The 20,529-nt window shown below is 44.0% G+C and overlaps 1 protein-coding gene across 2 annotated transcripts in view; it reads right to left on the reverse strand.

Annotated features, from left to right (window-relative positions):
* Positions 1–20,529, reverse strand: part of sntg2 (syntrophin, gamma 2) — a 1,221,259-nt gene that overhangs the window by 204,689 nt on the left and 996,041 nt on the right. For both annotated transcript variants that reach the window (XM_078541872.1, XM_078541871.1), the window contains exons 11-13: positions 11,762–11,891; positions 10,514–10,552; positions 7,823–7,939 (exon numbers count right to left, since the gene is read on the reverse strand). In XM_078541872.1, the coding sequence (XP_078397998.1) occupies positions 7,823–7,939; positions 10,514–10,552; positions 11,762–11,891 (286 nt within the window). The remainder of the gene's footprint in view (positions 1–7,822; positions 7,940–10,513; positions 10,553–11,761; positions 11,892–20,529) is intronic.

Raw genomic sequence — 20,529 nt, forward strand, 5'->3', positions numbered from 1 at the left:
ATGTGAAGCCCTTCCTTCCTGTGGGAAGAATTTGAAGTAACAATATTGGCCAGGGATTTGCTAGGCAGTAACGCCATAGTAATGGTGAAATATGAGTTAAGATCCCAGGAAATGACGATGTGAGTGAATAAAACCACTGTTATAATGACTTGCTAATTTGCTGGGAGCTTAATACCAATTCACTGAACCATCACTGAAACCTGGAATGAATCATTGTGCAAAATCCACATGCCATTGAAAATAGGGACAATTTATTACATTAAGGCCAGTTTATCACCACTTGCTGGAACAGTGGCCTGAATTTAATGGCCACAGTGGTAGCCCCATCCATTGGCCAGAGAGCTGGTGGGAAAACCTCTGCAGCCATTTCTGAGTGACCCGATGGGAATTAATCCCAATCTGGCATTACTGACCTGTCTGCCATTAAGGCTTCTGGTGCCTTCAAGAGCTGCTGGCCAATTAGAGGATCCAGCAATGCCATCAGGAGCAGTGGCCACTGCTGATACTGCAGGAAGCCTGGGAGGAGGAGCATTGCTGGAGGCCCCGGAATCCAGGTAAATGAGGCGGCGGGGGTGGGGGGTGGTGCATGAGTGGGGAGGGGGGCCTTGCCTGGGCCAGTCAGGCAGGCTGGTGGATGAAGGCAGAGCTGGAATAGCCCTTCCAGCCAGTAGAGCCATCTGTTGGGCACAGGGTGCCTGAACAGGAGGGCCAACCCCCAGCCCACCATGGTGGCTTGCCCATGTGGCATGGGTTTGCCCCCTCATCGCTGAATGGCGGAGGGTTGGGGACCCATAAGTGATCATTAATTAGCCTCTTAAAGGAATCAATTGGCCCAGGGCTGGTGCAGGCCAACCACACCCATCCCCACTCCGACTTAATTGGGGGGTGGAGTCGGGGAAGGAACAGTTCTCCACCTCACAACTTCCCACTGAATTAAATGGTCACTCCTGCTTCCCTATCCACTTTCAGGGGGTGGGGGGATTTCAATTCTACCCATTGTTTCAGAAAGATGCTGGAAAGCCTGGCTCATTAATTCTGTTGCCTTGAGATGGTTAAAATATACTGAAAGCTGTGGTTCAAATAATAAATCAGATGTAGAATAATTAATCATACAGGTTATTGTATCATAAGAAGTTTGGACAAGACTGCTTTTGAAATTCTAATTTTTTATTTATAGACCACTGATGATCCTTAACAAGTACTGCCCCAAATGTTGCCCCACTCTGCAGTCCTTTCAATGACAATATAGGGTGAAAACCTGCTGACTTAATTTCTGTCAAAATGGTGGAACCATTTTCAGGCCAGGAACCTAATGAACTAATTTGCAAGATTTGCCATGGCTCCTTAATTTATTTAAGTATTAGCATCCTGCCTCCAGGTTGCCAGACCAATCAAGAAGGGCGGTGGGATAATGGGTCCATATTGTCAAAGTAATGATTCCTAAATAAATGGGTTACAAGGGCTCACCAGCACTTGGATTTTTGAGGCTTCAGCAACCACAGAAATGGAGAGGAGACCTGGGAAGGTGGCTTCCTGGGTCTCTCACTCTTGCCTGGAAGATCTGTTGAGGGGTCTGATTGGCTGCAGTGAAGTAAGCTCCCCCAAGGACAGGAGGAAGAGGACAATCTTTCCAACCAAGCAGATAGAAGTGACTGAGGAAGTCAGCAGCAGTGGTGAGCTCCCTCCAACCTTGAGACAGAGCACCAAGAGGATCCAGGACCTCAGGAGGGCATGACCAGTGGGTGGAACAATGTGACATAAGTGCCAAGACCCACAACCTGACTTGCCCAGCATAGTCGTGCACAGCATTCCTCAGATCACTACACCTTGCAGCTCTACTCAATCCTCTCTCTCCAGACACCCCACATCCCCATCTGAACAGATAATACACACCCACTCTTAGACTATTGCCCTCTCGCACCCATGTTTCACAGTCACCCTGCACAAATGTTGTCTTTCCCTCCTATCCAGAAAGTCATTACAAATACTTACACCTCTCTGCTTCCTCTCATTACTAGAGAAGAGGACATATACACTGGTGGGAGGCAGAGACACAAGGTGGAGAGGGTGGAAGGGGGGTGGTGGAATTGGTGTTGGCCACTGGCAATGCATGCCCTCCTGCTCCACTGGGAAGGAGGTCTTTTTCCAGGAGATGTCAGCAATAATTTGCCATGAGAACCTGAACATCCTGAGGCTCTGGTGCTCAGACATGTTGAGAGAGCCGAGCCTCTGCCTGTAGACCTTGTATTGGGAGTTACACCTTTTTCCAGCTGGATCATGGTGTCCATCCCCTCTGCCCTGTGGAGGGGCATGTGGCTGGCAGCTGGTGCTGCTGCAGCAGCTGGTGGTGCTGATGCTGCTGCAGCTGTTGCTGCTGATGCTGACTCTGCTCATCAGAAGTGGAAGGTAGGGCAGCATAAGTTACTCCCATGCCATGCTGAAGGCTTGCAGCAGGGAAGTGCAGTTGAATGTGAGTGAAGTGCTCGACAGGTGAGGTACCTTCCAAGAAGTTGACAATCACCTGTCAAACAGTGATAGCACCCTTTGAGTGAAGATGTACTTTGAGCAGCAGCCTCTCAATGACCCTGGCTGGAACTCTTCAATGTAATTGATCAAAGCCTTCTCAGCTTCACTGAGGTTTCCTGCTGTGCACTCACCTTGGTGACCTTGGCGAGTTGCTAAGAGGTTGGCAAACAGGTGCCCTGGCTGAGAAATCCAGATTTGAGGGTTAAAATAGGTCTTAGGTGGCTTTGTAACTAGTTAATAATTGCTTACCCAAAAGATTCAGGAGGGGTCCCCGCTCAACTTCAATGCCGGCCTGCAGAAACCTGGGAGAGGGCCGGACGATGTCAGTATCCTGACCCAACATCAATCGGGGGGGGGGGGGGGAGGTGGAGTTTAACTTAATGATGTATACTTCATCTAAACGTACAGTAATTAAACACACTTGGTGGGCTGCTTTGAAAGTGCTAAGCTACTATATTCTGACAATGACCAAACAATACAATACAAGCAATAGGCTTTGCTCATAATCATACTCAGGTTTCAGAAATCATCTCTCATTTACCATCAGAGATGTAGCAATAACAGAAAATTCTAAATAAATTCTAACTGCAGTTCTGATTTGGCCACGATCATTGAGTCTCAGCAATTATCAGCAACATCCTGGAAGTAACTACTGATGTACTTTCCAAGACTGTACAAGGCTGTTTGCTTTGTGTTCATTTTAAAGGTCACCTGTTTTCTTCCATCTTACAAACAGCCATGAGACCCCATTGAGTGGTAGCATGGCTGACCTCAAATGAAATAACCTGTGTACACAAATTACCTGCCTTTGAGGAGTAGAACCACTTCATAGCTGCTTGCATTACAACTATCATGGAGGATTGAGTTCAACAACAGTCTTACTTATGACAATCATCACCAATAACACTGCTGTAGCAAAATCCTGGCCATAGTCTGGGTTCTGAACTCCTTCATTAAATAGTTGGTCAGGTCATAAAATTGCTGCAAGTTCATTTAGTTCAGTATTGGTATGGACAAATGAAACATTTTTCAGGAACAATGTAAATGTAGTAACTGTAGCTTTAAGACTTATTGTGTTATAGTATCACATGACAGTGTGAACAAATCAGCTCTAAGCGCGGGGAACCTTAGAGTGGGAGTTCTTCTTCTAGTTGTGGAGCTTGAAGGAAGTATGTAACTGCAGCCTGTAAATAAAGTTTGATGTTTCTAATGAGAAGCCTGTATGGAAAATCAAATCTGTAACAGTATAACTTTAATTTTGATTTATATTTGTGTGTTAAGAAAGGTTTTAGTTTCATTCATTTTTTTTGTGAGCTTGGTGCCAGGAAGTCTGGAAGGCCTCCTAGCAAAAAGGTCAGGTTTTCCGGATTTGTTTGTATTCATGTATTTTTAATGAGGTTTTACAACCCTTGAAGTAAAGAGATGGGTTAAAAAGGGGTTAGAAGTTTAGTGATTTTGGAAAAAAACACAAAGTAGAAAAACAACTGTGCTGTAGCCTAGTGACAGGGGTCCAGTAACACACGGAGAAAGACAGAAAAGATGTTCATAGTGTGTATGTCAGAGGGAGGACATAGCAGTTCTAAGCTCTCTAGTAAGAAATACTGTAAGGTTGCTTAGGACTGAGTTTAGGGAACTCATGGGCAGGATTTTAACCTCTTTGGGCAGGTGGGCCGGGAGCGGCTGCGAAACCAACCACTGCCCGCTATCGTGCCCTGACTGCGATTTCATGCTGGCTGCCCAATTAATGGCCAGCCAGCTCGAAAGGCATGCTCATAGCCTCAGCTGCCGGGGTAGGGGCAGGAGGAGCACGAGCGCTGAAGTGTGCACATGCGTGGGGGTGCACTCAGTGAAAGCTCCCTGAAAGCACAGAGCTGTCTCAGGGAGCAAAAGATTTTAACTATGAATAAAGAATTGAAAAATAAGGAAAACATGTCCTCTCATGTGACTCTAACATGTTAAAAATGAGTTGTAAAAGTTTTTAGTTTTTAAAAAAATCACTGGTCGAAACCTCATCACACCCGTGGATGAGCTTTCCCAAAAAACGCAAAGGCTGCTTGGCCTATTCACCCACCTACAAACTATAAGGTTGGACAGGCAGAGAAAAATTCAATTCAATGAATTCATTAATGGGCTTAACAGCCCTCTTAATTTAGTTACTTACTTCAACCCTTGGCACCCACTGACTGAAGTATCATGCACTATTTCACACTCGTGCATGTTGGGCGCGTGCCCGCACACCGAGCTGAAAATCATGGCCCTTGTGTTTGCTCTGCGGTTGAAGTAATAGTGAGTTTAGAGTATGGTTTTGGGTGTCTCAGGGAGAGATACCAGTTGAGGAAAAAGCATCTAGTGAATGTTCAGAGTTCTGCCAGAAAAAAACCTTTGCAACTGGGCTAGCCTAAGCCTTGGCGTTAAATCTTCACTGGGTTCTGAGTCTGTAAGGGTATTGTTGGCATAAAAAAAATGGTGTCAGTTTGAATCATTTCTTGTGTTTGTATTGAGATCTTTCCAACCTTTTTTTTTTGTCTGGTGTAATATAGTTCATTTTTCTTGTGTAACAAATGTTTTATTCATTATGTTAAAAGTTCATCAGCAGACTCCTGTGAATTTGTTCAGTAAGTTTCCTCCATGGTTTCTAAACAAAAAACAAAGTTAGGATCTATCAAGCCAGGTTTCACTCTGGGATCCGACTTGTCCAGTGTTAACATCAGCTGTGCCTTCAGGTCCTAGGATTCCACGTTATCACGTTATCTCAATTTTACTTTAAAAACTTGTATGTCACCTATAAAATGATTTCTTCTGCTTGTCACAAATGTTATATTGTTCCCTAATTCTTTTCTAATTCTACCTTACTTTCAATCTTAGAAAGGGATTTTTAAATATATCTTAATTGGAAACAGTGCCCCTGAAATCTCTAGAATCCCATTCCAATGCCAGAAATATGACAGAGTGATTTCACTGCTAGTCTACCTTAGCTCAGATCCTGTCCCAAATCCTGGCTTGTGTGCACAAAGTAGCTGACTGCCTGTGCCATTTTTAGTCATTCATGACTGACTTTCCCTTGTGGGGGTAGCAGGGGAAGAAATTTTCCATGGTGCCTTGTCATTCCATTTGGGTGAAAGGTGAAGGTGCCATTCTAGTTGGTGCTGGCTCAGGAATTGATTGCCATTAGAAGACCAGCAATTTTGGCCCTACTTCCATCAGCACATTAACCTACTAGGCAAGTATACCTGCACCATACATCATGCAAGCACACTTCTCATTCAGGGCAAAGGGAGAGGCGCTGGCATGATTTTGGGCAGATGTCATTCTGCCAGCTCCATCTCTCCTTCCAATGTCAGCACTGGGTGCACAAAGGTGAGTCTGTCAGATTCTTTTGTCATTTAAAAAAAATGAACGATAGCCAATAATGTTCCTAAATTCTGGCCCTGCAACTGCTGACACTTCAACAGAACATTCCTATGTGTAGGAGTTTCAGAGCCTGTAATGCAGAAGTTAGGGTTGGGCAGCCAACAAAATTATTGCTTAGGAATTATAGTCCACTGTTTCACTGCTGGTGTATTTTGTGTGTGATTTTTTTTTTCCCCCATTAGTGTTTCAATCCATTTCTCACGTGTCTATTGCATTTTGGTACACACCTCGCAGGTCTGAAGCATCGAAAAGCATGGCAATGAGAGCAGAAAAAGCTGAAAAAACTCAGCAGGTCAAGCAACTTCTGTGAAGAGAGGAACAGAGTTAACGTTTCAGGTCAGTTATTTTTCATTGGACTTTTGTAGAAAGGTTAGTGACCTGAAGCATTAATTCTGCTTCTCTCTCCACAGAAGCTGCTTGACCTGCTGAACATTTCCAATATTTTGTTTTTATTTCAGATTTCCAGCATCCACTGTATTTTGCTTTTGTATGACAATGAGAGAATTTTTTTTATTCATTAATGGGATGTGGACATCGCTGGCTAGGCCAGCATTTATTGCCCATCTCCAATTGCCCTTGTTCAGCGGGCATTTAAGAGTCAACCACATTGCTGTTTGTCTGGAGTCACACGCAGGCCAGTCCAGGTAAGGACGGCAGATTTCCTTCCCTAAAGAACATAAGTAAACCAGATGGGTTTTTATAACAATTGGCAATGGTTTCATTAGACTTTTAATTCCAGACTTTTTTTAATAGAATTCAAATTCTACTATCTGCCATGGTGGAATCCCCCCAGAGCATCACCCTGGGTCTCTGAATTCTTAGTCCAGCGACAACACCACTATATCGCCTCCCTCTATTGTACGGATACCTCAAATAAAGTTTACTTTCATCATTTTTGACCCTCTGAGAATTATTTCTGAGAATGTGATTTTGTCATTAGGATCAGAATTGTTGCAGTTGCAGTCAAAGGAATTTTATATAAATGCATTAGTTATTAATATAGCATAATACAATCCAAAAGCAAACGTGATTCAAAACAAATGTCTACAGCCACACAATAATAATCAGCCAAGGGTTAAGTTAAACTTGGAACAAAGTTACAACATACTGTGGCATCAGGAGATAAAGAACAAATGTTGCATCTTTCACAATCAATTAAGCACTTTTGAAGTTTGTGATATAGTTTGTTTGTAAAGTAGGGAAATGTGGCAGCCAATTTGTGCTCAGTACTGTTCCATAAACAGAAATGAGATAAATGACCAGGTAAATCTGATATTACTGATGTTGGTTGAGGTACAACTATTGGTCAGGACACCAGAAGAATTCCCTTCTTCAAAATAATGCCATGGGGCATTTTATATCCATTTAAGAGGGTAATTTAAAATCTTATCCAAAATGGCACCCCTGACGTCGAGACACTTCCTCAGTACTGCACTGGAGTGTCCACCTAATTTATGCACACAAATGGAGCTTGAAGCCACAAACTTTTGAGTCAGAGATGAGAGTGCTACTATTGAACCGAGGCTGAAACCTAATGAGATGTAACTGGATGAGAATAGTGCAAAATTGTAATTTTTCTCATTTGTTTTTGAATGCTTTGATATTCTACTACGCAGCTTAAAATAGAGGCTGCGTGAACACTACTTGGCAAGTCAATGGTGTGCCCTAATTCACTTACTGTCCTTTTAAATGCCTGGAAATTAAGCTTGGAACATTTGGAAACATGGTGAGAAATGTGATTTTATTAGGAGTATATACACACACTCACCTGACTTAATTATAAACCTTGTGCAGAAGTTACGCTAACTGCTTTAAGTGAAGCCCAAGAGAAAAATATGTGCAAAAAGATAAATCTGTACAATATTAAAGAGTTTCTGTCCCTTACCGGTGGAGCGTTGAAAATGTGAAGCGATGAACCCTTCAGTCCCAGAAACTTGTACTTGTAAAGCTGATTGGAATCAGATCCTAGCAGCTTCTCACTCACCCATCCCATGTGAATTATCTGCAGAGGAAAACCTTAGAAAATTGAAAAGTCAATCCTCAAAATCAAAACACTGTATTTTTTTTATGATTCTTGCACACAAAGCCATTAATTTTGTAATGAAACCTTCAAGGGCTCTGTGCCGGACATGATGTCTAAATCAGCTAGCAAATTGCTGAACTGGATTATTGAGGAATCAACCCGTAAAAGTGCTGTGTGTGGAATTATGAGGATTTGATTCCAATTCAGAGTGACAGCCTCCATTGCTGCAATGGCACAACAAGGATAGGCCAAGCAAGCCCAAAATATTCATCAGTGTTGGCAGCTTACTTATAGAATGTGCAGTATTGCAGGTTCAATGTCACCTCACTTTTAATTGTGTGCCTTGTGCATGACACCAGCAACTTTAAGGTATTTTAAAAGCTCCAATCAGAACAACAACAAAGATGTGTGGTTTGACACAGCTTTCTATCTTTTGCTATTTTAAGGTATAGGCATAAATCTGAAACAACAAAATTGCTGATATATTATCCCCATTCAAAACTATGGACTGAGAGTTCTAACTGGTGATTTCACATATTACTTCCTTACCTTTTAACTACACAATCAAAATATTTTTCTTTAAAAAAGTGTACACTTTTTTTAAACTGCACAGAAAGAAGATAAATCTAGGTGAAACTTTTGGTCAAAATGCTGCTAATTTTTGTGAAAATATTAACCTCAAGGGATTTTCTTTATTTTACAGAATGCTGCCATTCTTATTGGAATGAAGAGTTTCCCATTCAGGTTGTTCACTCTGCTAGGTTTACAGCAGTAACCACACTGGCCTGACAGATTATGCAGGGGCACTGGAAATCACGCTGTTGGCTGGAGATGTGGATTGCCAGGACTTTAGTATTGTTGTCCTGGGTTGAACAATGTCAAAGTACCTCAATGGGCTGTTTTGCATGGAGTTATTCTGGGATGTTGTTTGTCAAGTGTTGTTGTTGTTAGAGTGTTCCAACAGAGGGGAAAATCCGACTCCCCACCAGTCAGAAAACTGATATTTAATAAATTCTGCTGGCTATCATTTTCTTCTCTGGAGATCAGTACTCTGAATTAAAATTGCATGTTCCAGAATTTCTTTCATCCTAAAAAGGTTTTCAGCAGCGATCAATTTCAACTGTATCCATTTCTGCGCTAATACGGAGAATACCATTTGTAATTTCTAGAATATTGAAGGTGATCATTTCTGAAATGGGGCTATAAATTATGAAGAAAAATTCAGAAAGTGGAACTTGTTTTTACTGGGGAAAGAAGACTGATAAATGATACTATCCAAGGTTTAAAATTCAGAGCGACTTTTGTAGCATGCAGGCTATTTGACTTTGATTCTACTCACAGAAACAGAGGACGTCTGTCCAAACTTAACAAGTCTCAAAGGTAGAGTTCAGATTAGATTTTTTTCTGTCTTCACACAAATTATGTGGAACAGAATTCTAAAGAAAAGTGTGGTTAATGTTATGTTGACTAATTCCTTTAACAAACACCTAGAAAAAATCTGGGTAATGGAACCGTAAGGTTTAAAAATATGCGTAAGCACAGAGGGTGAGATATTCATGGGATATGATAGAATCTGTGCCACAAAGTCAATGAAGACTCGTTAAGTGATACAGATGATAATATCTGATTAGAGCTAGGAGTTTTGTTAAATTAGATAAGAACCTGGGAAAAATCCAGTTTTATCTCCTTGGAAATTTTTTGTTGCCTTTTTCATGAATATAAATTGAGTGGAGCCTGTGGAAAGATCAGGCTTGGTGGGTCAAATGTCCTTTTCTTGTTCTACATTTTCCATATAATATTCCAAACATTCTTTACCCCTTGGGTTCTGCAAAAGGACGACTGATGTCAAATAGGTCATAGCATCATGATATGACACTGATCTCATTCTCCAAGTGTAAAGATAGGTAGTTTGAAGGGTACCAGAATTTTTCCACTCTACTTGATAGCCAGCCTTGGGCAAGTTAATTGCCTGCTTTTGGGGAGCTAAAAAGCCAAGTAACAACTCTCTATTAATATTTTTGTTTTTACCTCCATTGTCAATTCTTTATCTCATCCTTTAACTCTGCTATATCTTTGTAGTTTATTGTCATTATTTCCTACTACAAGTACTGCTTCAGTATCTATATGCGCGTATCCGTTTATAAAATAATATTCATTTCTTCTTCGCCTCCAATTGTTAGTAGAAGTCTTTCTCTAGTAAACAAATGCTATTTCCCAATAACCGAAAAGGAACAGCAAAAAAATAAACCTTCCAACTTCTCTATCTCAAAGATGACTGAAGCCCAAATATTTTAAACGGGGATTATTATTAAACAATGTATATACCATGCTGTCATATGCCTTTAAATTTGACTTCTGGATATTTTCAAATTCCAGTTATCCATCTTTTAGTCAGTTATGCAATACACTTTACCATTACACATCTCTTGCCATCAGCTAACAAATTCTTGACATCCTTTTCACTCCTTGAAGTCTGATGGAGAACATTTTTTTTACATTAAGGCATATTTTTATTACACGTTTAATTTTTGCTCTGAAAGAGAGGTATCCTACCTGATCATTTGGAGAACAGCATTTATTGGCCATTTTCATCTGTATGGTTAAAATAATATATAGAATTAAAATCATGTCTCCAACTAGTCACATCTATCGACCCTTTTGGGTTTAACTTTTGACCATTTGGAAAGGTATGCAAATCTTGAAATTACAATTTTATCATGCAAATGCTTAATATGCTCCTATTAAGTTCCTCTCTCCGTTATTTTAAGAGGGGTCTGTTTATGTTAAATTGATCAAAATCTCTGGTAAATTAACCCAGGAGTGCATTAAAACATTAGTATAGTAAAATCACGAACATAATTCCTAACTTTCGGTTGTCAGAAAAACATGTTTTTTTTAATCCACTGACTGGAAACCCAAATTAAACTTTTAAAAACAGATGCTTTTTTAAATTCAGTGTGACCACTTCCTAATTCACTCGCCAGGTACACAAGACCCAACAGATGGACCAGACCCACCAGACCGAACACCCAGCAGACAATGGATTTCAAGACTGCTTTGCCCATCTACCTGATAGCTTTTTTTAAACAAGGGCTTAATAACAGTGGATATCCTCCATCTATCCTGCCCAGTTTTTCTTCTATATAAGGTAACTTGTTTGCCTCCATGGAAGAAAAAAAGTCAAGAAGCAAATAAATAAACACATAAACAAAAAGGAAGGAAAATAGTAGGAAAACAAGAGGGAATATTAAAGATTTTATGATTTTTATATAAAAATGAATAATCAGAAGGCATGATGAAAATTAAGTAATGAATAAAAACAAAAAGGAGAAGGGAGATACAAGGCAATGGCCAGGTCTCACAATGAAATGGAAACATTGCATAAATCTTTCCTCCTTGTCTCTTCACCACTTGCAAATTTCTTCCCCCAAAATTTGGTGAATATGCATAATGTTTGTTTAGTATTTATTCTCTAATTTGCAATGTCATGCTTATTTATGAAGAGAACAAATCATTTGATTGTTTCCTGGCAGGGACCATTTCTAAATTAGATTTTTGACAAAAAGCCAATTTAGAAATGAAGATGATCAGTGCAGGCCAGTCTTCCTAAATCAACATCATTGACATAAAACACAGTATTTTTCTCTTTAATTACAGTTCGGGGATTGAAACAGGAATGCCTCAAGGCAAATTTATTCTAGTTTGCAGGAAGAGAGCTTTAATATACTTCATGTCATGGACCATATATTCATATCATTATTTTAATTGAAAATATATACTATTTGCAGCTAAAAGACTTACATTTTGCAGGGTCAAATCATTAATGTTGGTTGATATTGCCCGCAGCCAGTCAGCGCTCTCTTGGGCAGTGTAGAACTGAAAGATGCCAGTGCTTATTCCATCCAGTGCCACAATCTCAAAAGTGCTAGGCCTAAAGCAGGAGGAGAAAAATCTCTAAAGCATTCATCAAATCAATCTAAAAGATAAGGCAACATCTCTCACTAAGCTTTATTATTAGTTGGGATCCTGCACATGAAATGTAAATGTTTAGATTTTTTTTTATTCATTCAAGAGATGTGGGCATTGCTGACTAAGCCAGTATTTATTGCCCACACCTAATTGCCCTTGAGAAGGCAGTGGTGAGTTGCCTAATTGAACCGCTACAGTCCATGTGGTGTAGGTACATCCACAGTGCTGTTAGGGAGGGCTTCCAGGATTTTGACCCAGCGACAGCGAAGGAACAGCAGGCAATATATTTCCAAGTCAGGATGATGGGTGGCTTGGAGGGGAACATCCAGGTGGTTATGTTCCCATATATTTGCTGCCCTTGTCCTTCTAGATGGTAGTTGTCGTGGGTTTGGAAGGTGCTGTCTAAGGAGCCTTGGTAAATTCCTGCAGTGCATCTTGTAGATAGCACACACTGCTACTTCTGTGCATCAGTGGTGGAGGGAGTTAATGTTTGTCGATGGGATGCCAATCAAGCAGGCTGCTTTGTCCTGGATGGTGCACAGCTTCTTGTGTGTTGTTGGAGCTACACTCATCCAGGCAAGGGGAGAGTATTTCATCACATTCCTGACTTATGCCTTGTAGATTGTGGACAGGCTTTGGGGAGTCAGGAGGTGAGTTACTCACTGCAGGATTCCTAGCTTCTGACCTGCTGTTGTAGCCACAGTATTTATATGGCTAGTCCAGTTCAGATTCTGGTCAATAGTAGCCCCCAGGATGTTGATAGTGGGGGATTCAGTGATGGTAATGCCATTGAATGTCAAGGGGCGATGGTTAGATTCTCTCTTGTTGGAGATGGTCATTGCCTGGCACTTGTGTGGTGCGAATGTTACTTGCCACTTGTCAACCCAAGCCTGGATGTTAACCCGGTCTTGTTGCATTTGGACATGGACTGCTTCAGTATCTGAGGAGTTACGAATGGTGCTGAACATTGTGCAATCATCAGCGAATATCCCCACTTCTGACCTTATGATGGAGGGAAGGTCATTGATGAAGCAGCTGAAGGTGGTTGGGCCTAGAACACTACCCAGAGGAACTCCTGCAGTGATGCCCAGGAGCTGAGATGACTGATCTCCAACAACCACAACCATCTTCTTTGTGCTAGGTATGACTCCAACCAGTGAAGAATTTACCCTGATTCTCATTGACTCCAGTTTTGCTAGGGCCCCTTGATGCCACACTCAGTCAAATGCTGCCTTGATGTCAAGGGCAGTCACTCTCACCTCAATATACTGCAGTGGATCAAGAAGACAGCTCACCTCCACCTTCTCAAGGGCAACTGGGGATGGGCAGTAAATGCTGGCCTAGCCAGCGAATCCCACATCCCTTGAATGAATTTTTAAAAATTTGCAATGGAACTGAAAAACCTAACATTTTATCAATAATTTACTTTATTTTTATTCAAAAAATATTAGCAAGAACATCCCAACAGCTTTACAGCTCATAAAGCCACTTCTTGTGGAGTGGTTACTGTTGTAATGTAGGATACGGCAGCTAACTCATGCACAGTAAACTCTCATAAATAATAAGTAAATAAACAATTGGATAACCCGTTTAAGGTGGCAGTTGAGGGATCAACATGGACTAAGGCACTAGGTGATCTCCCCTGTTCTTTTGCAAGTCATACTGTGGCTTTGTTTACATCCATCTGAGAGGGCACCTCAAACAGAGCAGCAGTTCCTTCAGTTGTTTGCTTAAGTCTCTGGAGTAGGATTTGAACCCAAAATCCTCTGCTTCAGAGACAAGATTAGTACAACTGAGCCACAGCTGAGTTAGTGTTCATTTTTAACATTAGAATAATCAACTCCTTAGAACACTTAAGAAAAGTTTTCAGGAGATCCCTTTGGTCTATTTTATTCCATACATCTAAAGTTCAAAATCGAGCCCTTTCATTACAATGTGAAAATACTACAGCACATCTGAGCACTTGAGTGACGTTATATCGTCAGAGACCAGCACATAGTTTTTGCATCTAATCATCAAATAAACCTTCTGTGCCAAATCTGTCATCATTTGAAAAATGTATACTTAATAAACGGTGAAATATCAAACAATGGCATTCTAATCATCAGGTAGCTTATCCAAAACCTCATGGGATAAAGGTTTGTATCATAGACTAAAACAAACTGGCCAGTTATTTGAAATTATTAACGACCACAGTGTTTTTAAAAATCAGTACAAATAAAATGTCAGAATCAATTATTAGCTATCACTTGTAAAATGTCCAATTAACTCCAATTATTACTCAAATATGCATTGAAAAGATTTTCATCAGTAACGTTAACTAACATTTTAATGATTAAAAATTAATATATTGTCAGTCTACAGTGAGGCCTAATCCAAAGAAAAAGGAATAAACAAATTCATCACGGGAGCTAAAATAAGTATCAGAAACAAAAGGGAAAGTTTATCTCCTTCCACACTGACCACTCATTCCACACTGCCCAGTTACTTCCTTGGGCAGTTCAGGGACACCACCAACTCAGATTAACCTTATATGTATAAACAGATCAGCTCCTTTCATTAATATTGGATTCATTGCTACTTAAGCAGCCAACTGAAGGGAGTGCCTGCTTTGCACACCCAGCAAAGTTGTCAATTCTTGATGGATGCATTCCTGGAGGTTTCATCACATGATTTCCTGTCACCCATCCCCACTATTAGTTACCTGACATGTCTATCCTTGCAGTGCATCACCTACACAAGCCAATTCATAAGCGAACAGACTCTGGGCGGAACCGTCTCAGATTTGCACTAAGTGTGGTAGCGGGTGGGTAAAACGATGTTTTACCCGCCAGTCGCGACGGCGGGTTTTCATAGCATATCATCCCAAACCCACCACATGATTTATGCAGTCCCAGGAAACACGCTGTTTCCATGGGGGGTGGGCTCTCATTCACCCGCCCACCACCAGCCGCAAGCTCACATCTCAGTGCTTCCAGACCACCACTGCTGCATGGAAAACATGGCCCTGAAACTGAAGAAAGCTGTAGCCCCTAGGTTCAGCAATGCACCCTTTGAGCGCTTTATGAATGCTGTGGAGGCCCGCCAGGATGTCCTGTACCCCTGCTCTGGTCATAGGATGGGCAGCAACAGCACTAACCTGGCTTGGGAGGCAGTGGCAGTGGTGGTCAGTGCCAATGGCCTACAAAAGAGGACATCCACCCAGTGCTGCAAAAGGATGAATGATCTCCCCCGTTCCCCCAGAGTAAATCACTCTTCTCATCACTCTCAACTCACAAACTCATCACACATCCACAGGGCCCTCAGTCACTGCCAGTTCAAGGGATATCGTAACTCACTCTCTCACACACACCGTCATTGTCCTCTTCCCAACTATGGACCACTCACCACCCACACAGGCCAAGCACACTTATCATCTGCCCCGGCAGGCGTCCTGCTTACACTTTCTCCATCTCTATTCATGCAGGACAAATTGGCACACGACAAGAAGGAGAGTTCACAGACCAGTGGAGGAACACCCAAAATCAAGGTCCTCATGGACTTTGGAAACAGAGCCATCCAGCTGGCCGGCAACAATCTGGACCAGTCCTGTGCTGATGGTGAGGTCGGCACTGCTCTACCAAGTGAGGATCCAGCAGTGCAGCATCCATCAGACAACCATGCTGTGAATGATGTGTCCTGTTTCACAGGCCACTGCCATGCACTAATTATCTCCCCTTGCTTTCACAGGCACATCTGCCAAACTGCTGACGGAGTCCATGACACAGGCCTCCAATCAAGCCCCAAAGAAAACTCTGTAGAGGAATTCGGAGGCACCCTCCCTGAAGTCCCATTACAGCGCTCACCCACACCCTCCACCAGTACAGAGACACACACCTCGGCGGGACCTAGCTTTAGGATAGCCTCGGAATCACAATCTGGTGAGTACATTGCACCGTCCGATCCACAATAGGTGGAGGCAGGGACTTCCCAGGTTTCTGGCACTCGGAGGACTGCTGAAGGCCAGAATTTTGCCGAGTTTGAGTCAGGTGGCGAGCCTCTGGATTCAGTCATGTCACAGTTGCTGGAGCAGCAAAGGTAGGCTCGGGAACATCAGGAAGGGATGTCCGCTGCACTCCTCAGATTGCAAGGCAAGATGGAGGAGTCCATCTGCCTTCAGGCTGAGGTGATAGCACCGGCATGCCAATGCCGAGGTCAACACTGGAAGGATGGTGGCCGCCATGGAGACCTTCGTCCAGGACTTCACTCCTGCACTGCTGCATGGGCCCAACTCCATCACTGATGCCATAGTTGGCCTCCAACTGTGTGTACACGAGAGGTTGCCAGCTAGATGTCACTCCAGCTACTCCTACTCCTCAAGGAGTCAGCCTGGGGCCTCCCAGGCACCCATAGGGAGGAAGATCAGCAGGTGCAAACTCTGGGCCCATCCATCCAGGTGACTCCAAGAGTGTCTGACCCATCGAACTCCTCTCTTCCTGTGACCTCAGCAGCTCCAGCTCCATAGGTCGAGGAGGGTTCCACTGCCACACAGCAGGACCCCAAAAGCAGGTCGGGGCCCACCAAGCCTCGGCCCTCCAGAGGACGCCCACCAAGGTCATCATAGACAGGTCGTCGCAGTCAGCAGTCTGGCTCCACCTCCGCTGTGGATGTCCGGGAAGCAACAAGACATAGCGGCAGGGTTAGGAAAGTTAAGGAGAATTAGTTGCACAGCCTGGGCATGTGGGTTAATCACTTGTAGACACTGTCACTATTGTCAATAAACTCTCAAGAATGTCTCCCAGCCTATGGGTCCTTGTTCTGATGAGCAGTGCTCTTTTCTTTCAGGTGTGAAACATATCTGCACAAGATAAGGGTCGGCGTCGCAGTCCAGGGCCTCTTCCTTTTGCTTTGTGTAGCATTCAAACCAAAGTGATGTCCCAGCCTCACACTCCCTGGACACGTTACTGATGCCTGCACCTCAATGGTGCTTGTCATTGCTGCCAGAATGTTGTGGGCAGGCATCACAGAGTTCCATCATTCTCTCTGTGTGCTCTCAGCACCTTTAAGGTGGGGCTGGCCCCCCATCTCTTCAGCATCTGTGACCAGTGACGCTGTGCTCCTAAAGGGCTCAGGTGCTGAAGGCAGACAAAGGATCAGATGCTTCTAAAGCTTCACGGCTGCATCTCTATGATATGACCCTGATCACAGAGCGCAAGCGATCTGCCCTCAGCCAGACAGGAATCAGACATTCTCAGATGCTATTTGAAGATTTATACTCCATACACTCTGTCCTCACTGCATGTCGTCATCGTACTCCTGCAATTGAGTGACTGTTAGGGTCTCCACTGCATCTCCATGACAGGAGCATACTCAGAGGGTATTCGCACTGCCATAACCCAGACTGGAGTCAAACGTTCACAGATACAATGTGAAGAGCTATGGGGTCACCTCACTGCATGTCGTCATCATCTTCCACGAATCTATCAGCTATGAGGGCCTCCAAAGTGCTCCTGCCTCAACTAGCCAGTGCGAGGGCCTCATCCCCGTCATCGCACCTTCAAGGACCTCCATGCTTTCATCCCCATTGGTGTCCTCCTCCTCGGAGGAGACGTGCAACTCCTCCATCTCTTCCTCAGCCAGCTTGTCTCCCGGTTGCAGTGCCAGGTTGTAAAGGGCGCAGCAGACAATGACGATGTGTGACACCCTCTGTGGACTATATTGCAGGGCTCCACCAGACTGGTCCAGGCACCAGAACCTCATTTTCAGCATCCCGTTGGTTTGCTCCACCAGTCTGAGACCGCCGCACGGATGTCATCAGCCACGGCCTTTGTGGGTAGCCCTTGACCCCAAGGAGCTATCCCTGCAGCTTCTGTGGACCCTGTAAGACTCCAGGGATCTGCTACTGACTGAGGGTGTAGGTGTCGTGCACACTTCCTGGAAACCATGCACACACCTGCAAGATGTGTTTCTGGTAGTCGCACACCAGCTGTGCTTCCAGCGAGTGAAACCCCTTGCGGTTGACATAGTTGACCGTGTACTACGATGGTGAGTGCAGTCGATGGCACCCTGCACCTGTGGAAAACCCGAGATCTGGGTGAATCCAATCGCCCTTGCATCCTGGCTGTCCTGGTCCTGGGAAAAATGCACCCTTGCAAAGATGGCATCCATGACCTCATGAATGCATTTGTGGATGGAGGCTTATGATATCCCACAGAGGTCACCTGTGGAGCCCTGAAAGGAGCCACTGGCGTAGAAATTGAATGCCGTGGTCACTTACACGGCCACTGGCAGTGGACGCTCTCCATGTCCCAAATCCTGCAGCAAGTGGCAGATGTGACCAATCAGTTCCCTGGACATGTGCAGTCATCGGTGACACTGGCTCTCGGTCATCTGCAGGAATGAAAGGTGACATTTATAGACCCTGCAGCTCGCTGTGGCTCTTGGGCGGTGTGTGCGGGAGCTCCAGCCTCCTGAGTTACTTGCTCCTGCCTCTGCGCAGCCAGGAGACTCAGTCGCTCTCTCTTCCATTGTCTTCGCACTCTGTGGGCCATCAGGCAAACAGCTAGTTCACCAGGCTCCATGATCCTGATGTACTCCTCCTGCAGGGTGAAAGAGAGACACATGTGGTTAGCATGGGTGCACTAAGAACCTGTCCCGGTTAAGTGTGATGGCCCCTTACCACTTCCTGGGGAGTGCTGGCCACTACTTGGATGGTCAGAGATTAGTGTGCTGCATGGCTGCCCTGTTACCTTGAGCCAAGGGGGAGACTGGTCCTAACCGGCGCTGTGAGCGCCTCCAGCAGTGCCTGCTCCATGGCTAGTTTAGCGAGGAGATTGTACAACTTGTGCAGTCATCCAACTGTTCTGCAGTCTACTGAAATGCTCATGAGTTTGCAGCCTGTGCCTGCGGGGTGACGGTGCGGGAAAGCTCTGGAGCACTTGCTGGCACTTTGATGCCTCTGCGTTGCTTGAGTGGGCAGATAAGCTAGGAGCCCAACACCAATCATTATCATTGTGGCTGTGCCTGAACTGTCTCAGTTGCAGAGGGCTGATCACTTTATACAGATTTCCCTAATGTGTGGCCACTTGCCTTGCCCACCCTATCAACCAACCCCACCCCCCCCACCCCAAATGCTTGTGCACTATATTCAACTGCAGGACTGCCCTTCATCCAGACCCCTGATGCTCCTGAAGCTTGAAGTCCTGCAGGCGACCCAGGTGATCGTTGCACAATGTTACTGCACACTCACCTCCAAGTTTCCCTCAAAGTGCAGCCCACCAAGTGCACGCCTTTTATGTGCTGTTGTGAAACATGTCAGCGTGCTTTTCCACCGACGGGAACAGGTGATCCAGACGGGGAAGGGGTGGGGGGAACGATTCCGGCGGGCTGGCCTGATAATGATATGATGTATTACAATAACATTCCCGACGTCTGATGACGGGAAACGTGGCCCACCGTTGACGGGCTGAGCGGACGATCGTGAACTGGTTTCCGGGCGTCATAAAACTGATTGCGCCATATTGTCCGCTCACGCCACCGATCACACCCGATGCTAGTGGGCACGGAAAATTCCGCCCTTTGTTATTCAATTGTTTGCCTTTTTTAAATAATTGAGAAGCAAAAATTTTCAATGGAAATTGAAAAAAAAGGACAAACCTGGAAGGTTGGCAACCCTGACACCCAGTAAAGGGCCATATGGAAAGTGTAAATCTTACCACTATAGGACCAGGAGAAGCAAGGATGTTCCTTTGGGCCTCACAAAGAAAGGTTGAGTCACTTCTGTCCTGCCCTCCCCACCTTCCCAAACTTCTTTCCTCATGGCATGAGTGAGTGTCAGCCAGGTCATCTCTGGGCCTCCAGACCTTCCTAGCCTCAAGGGTGTTGAGGTGCATCTGGATGCCCATTCTGGTTGGTGCTACATGAGGCTGTGGTGTTAAAATGGACTGGAGCTCCTGCCTTGCCCCCTGAGGGATCAGCCACACATCCCATCGACCTCCCACCTGAGAGATAATGATTTTCCTGCACAGGAAGGAAAGGTCTTCCTAAAATCCCACTTGCTTTCTTTTGGCTGTTTCTACATTGTGAAAAAGAGTCTCCTTGAAATGCAGATATATTACACGACCAGGCTGAAACCAGTTCCTGTATATTGTGATGCATAACCAGCAAGACCAGACTTATTTTTAGACTGTATCTGGCTGTGACTCCCATTCTGCCCGACAGGAGTGGAATCTGTACATCTATGTGCTTACATATGCACAGGGCTCTACTTCCCAAGTTTATACCTTATAATGTTAGGAAGATGGATGGTTGCATTTTATTTCCTCATAACAATAAAAAATAAAGAAGGAAAAAAAAACATGTGCCTCAGGACATCCCAAAGCACTTCACAGCCGATGAAATATTTTGAAGTACCACCAGTGTTGTAATGTTGGAAATGCAGCAGCTAATTTGCACACAGTAAGATTCCACAAATTGGAATGTGATGACGACCAGATAATCTCTCTTTGTTCTGTTGGTTGAAGGATAACTATTGACTAAGACACCAGGGAGAGCATGTCTACTCTTCTTTGAATGGTGTTACAGTTCTTTTACAGCCATTCAAGATGGCTGACAGAGCCTCA

This window comes from Cetorhinus maximus, chromosome 5 (assembly GCF_964194155.1).
Source record: "Cetorhinus maximus chromosome 5, sCetMax3.hap1.1, whole genome shotgun sequence".
Classification (NCBI taxonomy): Eukaryota; Metazoa; Chordata; class Chondrichthyes; order Lamniformes; family Cetorhinidae; genus Cetorhinus; species Cetorhinus maximus.